Below are 6,551 nucleotides of genomic sequence, written 5' to 3'. Positions count from 1 at the left end.
ACCCAATGGCTATACTTCCATTGGTGCATACATCTACTTGAATCTATATAGGAAAGTGACAAGCAACCTTCAATAAAGAAATTGGATACACCTCAAAGAGGAAAAACTCACAAAGGAGATATCTTAATTCATCAATCAACGTACTAGAAAATGAGAGGATGTGATATTTATAGCTTTGGCCCAAATTCCAAGAAAAAGGCCCACAAAATCTAGTCCCTGCGTGCATCACTCGCTCGGGTGGAATTTCGTGGCCGAAAGCCACCCGTCGGGTGGAATTTGCTGTTTCAACCATGCTTTCGGGTAGCCACCCGCCCGGGTGGAATTTGCTGTTTCAACCGTGCCTTCGGGCAGCCACCCGCCCGGGTGGATTTGGTAGGTCAAAGTCACCCGACAGGGTGGAATATTCTGCGCTGCGCGACTTCTGTTAAACAACCATAACTCCCTCCTCCGGAATCCGATTGGGATGTGTAAGACACTCACTTGAAGTTCTCTCGAAGGTGAAGACAATGGTTGCAGTTTCAGAGCTTTTGGACGTCATCGCGATAGGCAGAATACTTATTGAAGCCAACTGCAGGTACAAACTTTGATGCACGGCTTCTATGATCGTATCAGAATTGTTTGCCTTTTAATATTAAAAGTTGTAAATCATATCATCAATGAATAAGTGAAGCACAATGTAATAATTAATAAATGAAGCTCAATGTAACAAAAATATTGATTCTCACTTATAGGTAAAAATGGATGAACAGATTTATATACAAGAAGTCTCGAAACATGCTTACCGTAAAATAACTCCAACATCGCATGCAAATGGCAAGACTAGGCAATAACGAGGAAGGCATGGCCATGCGGTGCTATTGACGCCGGTTCGTGTGTTGGTCAGGGGTTTCTGCGCTCGCTCCTTAGTCAATTCTGGACGAATAGCATGGGGAGGCCTGTTAGGTATGGTATACTGAAAAGCTTGTTTCGAACATGTTGCATGATCAGAATTGCTAGTATATAGTAAACTCTACAATCCATTTTTACCCAAGACGAGAAGAAGTAATTTATCGCATTGGGGTTTGCTTATGCATTTATAATGTGTTTCTCAAACATTTATATGTATAAGAAACAAACAATTCTAATTCTTCTGCATAATAAACTGGTTGTGAACGACAATCAAAGAAAGTGACGCAATTGGTTCTCTGTAGAAGAAAAATAGTATTCCTTACTTAATAAAATAAATGACACTGGTGTTGTATAACACTGAATGATTTAACAGATGAGATCAATCTTTCTTGGCTATTAATTGAAAAACGAGGTCTTAGTAATTGTTATTTCTTAATCATTGTTGACATAACATTGATCATACGATTTGATTACGAACTACTTTGCTTTATGTGTGTTTTAGGATGCAATTATGAGTTCAATGTGTGAATCCGTTATTAATAGTAAAGTAAGATAGAGAGTAAAGTAAGAAAGAGAAAGAGAAAGAGATAAAAAAAGTAAGAGAGATGATAGAGTAAGAAAGAGAAAGAGAGAATAAAGTAACAGAAATGATAAAGTAGGGGAGATGAGTGATTTGCCTATTGCCAAAAAAGGAAACGTCTCACTTAGGTTGGGACGTATCAAAAAGGAATACGTCTCACTTAGGCTGGGACGGAGGGAGTATGATTTATTTGTTTTTACAAGTGTTCCCGCTGTGCAAGAGGAACCAATGCAAAACCCCAACAAGGCCGAACTCGGGCAAGGGCCGTGCGGTGGCTGTAGATTTTCAGCCACAAATTTTGGTTGATTTCGCATGGCTTGTGTGCCTATCCGGAGTCGTGCCCGATATGTATTGTTCTTGCGGAGAGGTAATTCAAAGCTTCCTTCGATCACTTTTATGCTCCGACCCATATCCTACGATGAAGAACAATAACAAATGAGTCCAAAAATGCGAAAAATGAATGGATGCGAAAGGGAAAAGAGAAATCTTATTTGATTCTCATTACCTTAAACCACAAATTTAAGTCTCAATTCTATTTTTTAATTCACCACTTTTTTTTCTATAAATATTAATATTTAGTAATTCTTTTCAAAAAATTATATTTTAAATATGGAATGCACGAATTAATTTTTTAAAATTTTTTCATAAAAAATCATAACTTATGTAGCAAATTAAAACTAGTTTTCCTCCCCAAAATTTAGACTTCCTCTTCCACATCACTAATCTGTTACTTTTCTCTCTCAATCATTCTTTGTAGGGGTGGGAAAAATACCGACATACCGAAATAACAGACTTACCGTATCGAAATAAATACCGAAAATACCGGTTTTTTGGTATACCGTAGTTTTCGGTACGGTATGATACCCATACCGAAAGTTTTCGGTACGACAACGGTATCAAATATCCTATACCCGCGGTATACCATGGTATACCGAATCTTCTGTATATACTGTACATGCGGTATACCGCAGATATACCAAATCTTCGGTATAATATATAATTTAAAATATTTAATATATTTCTGTGTTGCCGTTATTACTTACTTTACTTTCATTTGGGCACATAATATTAGTAGGTAGCTTAGATGGTTTCATCAAGTTTAAGTTTAATCCTTTCATCCTCATAGTTAATTAGGTGGTATCGATATATGGATTCTACACTTTATTATTTATTTTGGTTTGGTTTGTTTCATAGTTATTTGCCATTGTGATTATGCTCCACCATTAATAAAGATTGTCAAATGCAGGATGACATCTTCAAAGATTTCTTGTGGGATTGTGAGTATAAAGACAACAAGGTTGAGAGAAATGAAGATAGTGTTGATCACTTGAAATGTTATTTTAATATTTTGGGTATAGGTTTGGTTGTTTTGGATTAATGAATTTTTTTTTTGACTTTTTTCAAATAGTTAAACACTTGGAATATGTTATTTTTTATATTTTGGATATAAATTATAATAGATTTTTTTATAATAGTCGGTAATAATGGTATTACGATATGTCGTACTGTATTTCGGTATACCATAATACGGTATAGTATATTGCAATAACGGTATGATAATTGTATTGAAAATTATCATACCGAATTTTCGGTATACCGGACTCCTGTATACTGAAAATTCGGTTAGTGTATCTGTATGGAATTTTGTCATATCACTACTTTCGGTACGGTATGCAGTATGACACTCTCGGAGCGGTATACCGTACCGATCCGCCCCTAATTCTTTGTCATTACAGGGGTGTTCAGCTCAACTCAATCTAAACAATCTAGATTATTAAAAAAGCAATTAGTAGTGTGTTTAACATTAGTGGATCGAACAGAATAACCAATAAAGTATAAGTCGTTAGTGACACAATGTTTCAATGGAATAGTAAAATTATAGTACTTTTGTAATTAATAAATAAAAATGAGGTTATTTGATTGCCGAGTTTTAATTTGACATAATCAATTTGAAAGTTTTTTTATAAAAATTAGAAAAGATTAAAATTTATGTATATAAAATAATGAAAAAAATATAAAGTTTGTATATTCACATTCAAGTAACCCTTGATTTTACTAATCTATAGTTTGATATATCAATTTAAAACGAAAAGTTATAAAATTAAAATAAATGATAAAAATTAATAATTACGATAATTAAGTGTGATGACCCACCTTAAGTTATGCAATGTGAGCATATTTAATAATTAGTTATTTTTTTTATAAAATTAAAATAAATGATAAAAGAACAATAATTACGCAATTAAGTGTGATAACCCACCCTAAGTTGCGCAATGTGAGCATATTCAATAATTAGTTGTTAAATCCCTACTTAAAAGTCTACAATATTTTAGACTGCATTGCTAAAAGAATTGCAGGCTAATTAATATTACCATGCACGCATCGACCAAGTGCTTAATACTACTACATTTTTAGGCTAGGTTGGTATAATGGATTGGACCCACGAAAGTGAGAGTGAAGCCTTCAATTCTAAATTCAATTTGTTATTGAAAAATATTTAGATTTAGAATTTAATTACAATTACAATTCCTTCTAATTTAAAATTTTGAATTTTATATCAAAAAATAGATAATTGAAATTTCAAGTAATTATAAATTGTATACTTCACACACTACACACATTACATGAACAACACACACACATACAAACACACAACACACATACACTTGCACACATACTATATACCCCCCCTCTGTCCGCGAATAGGAGTCTCGTTTTTTCCATTTCGGTCCATCTGCAAATATGAGTCTTGATTCTTTTATACTATAAATGGTAATAGACCCCACATTCCACTAACTCACTCCATTCACATTTTATCTAAAAGTAATATATACAAGTGGGGTCCATTTATCACAAACTTTTGTTCACCCACTTTTCTTAACATTTCATAAAACATATGCCGAATAGTAATGGGACTCTTATTCGCAGACGGAGGGAGTAATTTCTTTAATATTGGTTTCATAACAATTACATTATTTTTATCGAACAAATGATTTGGAATTGGATTATAATTCAATTTGTTCAAATTCAATTCCATATAATTTCAATTCTGTGTACCATACAACAGACTTCTTAAATACCTCACAGTCATAATATTAAATAACACAAATTCTCCACTTATTTATTAAAGAAGAAGATTTTTTTAATAAAGAGGAAACATTTTAACTAATTAAGATGGAAGTTCTCATTACATTTGCTCTTTTTCTTTACTTTGGATATTCATAAATCTCGTATTACAAAAGATAGGATATACATGCAATTATCAGAATGTCAATAGTTGACAATATATTGACATTTTTTATATTATTTGTAATTGTTGACATCAAATGTGAAAATCTAATGATCCATATTTTAGTTTATAATTTGCAGGAAAGATGCAGGTTGCTGGAAAGATGGAAATCTAAAGATCCATATTTTTTTGCTATATGTGTTTTTCTTATAGATAAGTTTAGGTTTTAGACACCATGTCAGTGTTGCTGATGCCCTATCTGTCACTTGGTTAGGTTAATATAGTCAATACTTTTACATTGTATACATGATCCGAACGTGTTAGAGGTCGTCCCTCTAACTGATACCGGAAGCAAATTTCGCTCGGTGGTTTAGGGGGTCCGGCGGCATTGCACTGGAGGACGGAGATGTTTTGCGCGGGATTTCCCGTCGTGCATCTTTGGAAATTAGGGTTTACGAAAAACAACAGAATATTAAATCCGATACTTCTCATTATTTTTGTGAAAATAACGCCTGTTTATAATATATACAGATGTTTCGACCTCCTAATCATCTCGTGAAAGAACTAACAAAAACAACCTGAAACGAAGCTTTTAGATATGCTCAACTCAATATTCAATAATTAAGGAGGTCGCATCTGCCTACGCAAACCGAGCAGACTTCCATTTCCGGCTTGTTCGGCACCGGTTCCTCCACTCCTCTGTCGGTGTTCGGTATAGCCTCACTCCCTCAATCTATCACCGGCTGCTCGCCTTCCATTGTGACCGCATCAAGACGCCTTCACATTAATTTTAAAGCCGTTAACTAGTGCGATCAATGGACCCAAACCCTACCATAAGAAATTAATGGACCCGTTCCATAATTCCCTAGATAGTATAATTAATGTCCTATAATAAAATAGAATTTGAAGATTCAAAACAAAAATGGCTTGGATTTGGATAGCAGTGATCACATTCCTCTTCCTCCTTCATCAACGGCGAAGCCTCCTCTCCCTCCCGGCCCGAAAGGCCTTCCGATAATCGGCCACATCCACTTACTATGCAAGAATCCTCACCATGATGTATACCATCTATCCCGCAAACATGACCCATCATGTACATCCGGCTGGGGTTCGCCCCAGCCATCGTCGTCTCCTCTCCTTCCGCCGCGAAGCTCTTTCTAAAAACCTACGACCACATCTTCGCGAACCGATCCCACCACGAGTTCTCCTACCTCGTCGCCTATGAGCAGCGGAACATTGTCTTCGGACGATACGGGCCGTATTGGCGCAACATGCGGAAGCTCTGCACAGTCCAGCTCCTCAGCGGCCTTAAGATCCGGCAGTTCGAGCCGATGAGGAAGGCGGAGGTTGGGAGCATGGTGGATTCGCTCAGAGAGGCTGCTGCGTCGGTTGATCTGAGCGCAATGATCATGTCTGTCAACGGTGGCATGACCTGCCTGATGGTGTTGGGGAGGAAGTTTGAGGAGAGGGATTTGGATGATAGAGGGTTTAAGGGGCTGATGTCGGAGGCGATGGCGGGGCCGTTCAATCTCGGCGACTATTACCCGTACCTGAGGTGGATGGATCCTCAGGGGTCGGCGCGGCGATTTAAGAAGATTGGCGTGATTTTCGACTGGTTTGTTGAAAGTTGATTCAATTAATTCTGTAAATATTGGATAAGTCGGGGGTTGGTTATTATTATTAGATTATGACACTATCAGTTATGTGGCAGTTCCTATTTAATAGGAAAGTAGTTATTTGGTAGTTATTTCGGTAGCATTATAAAAGGTGTGGTTGTATACTTAGTTTATATAGATCTTACTCAATTAATAAAACAATATTTCTAGCCTACAACAATTTCTTTACTCTGATATG

General features: G+C 36.1%; 1 protein-coding gene across 1 annotated transcript; it reads left to right on the top strand.

Moving 5' to 3' along the window:
- The first annotated feature begins 5,788 nt into the window (after positions 1-5,788).
- On the top strand, positions 5,789-6,328 carry LOC121791763 (cytochrome P450 71AU50-like). The gene has a single exon (XM_042189608.1). The coding sequence runs from the start codon at positions 5,789-5,791 to the stop codon at positions 6,326-6,328; it is 540 nt and encodes a 179-aa protein (XP_042045542.1).
- The last annotated feature ends 223 nt before the right edge of the window (positions 6,329-6,551 follow it).

This window comes from Salvia splendens, unplaced genomic scaffold, assembly GCF_004379255.2.
Source record: "Salvia splendens isolate huo1 unplaced genomic scaffold, SspV2 ctg901, whole genome shotgun sequence".
NCBI lineage: Eukaryota > Viridiplantae > Streptophyta > Magnoliopsida > Lamiales > Lamiaceae > Salvia > Salvia splendens.
The sequence above is the reverse complement of the archived record's forward strand: the minus strand, read 5'-3'. Positions and strand labels throughout refer to the sequence as shown.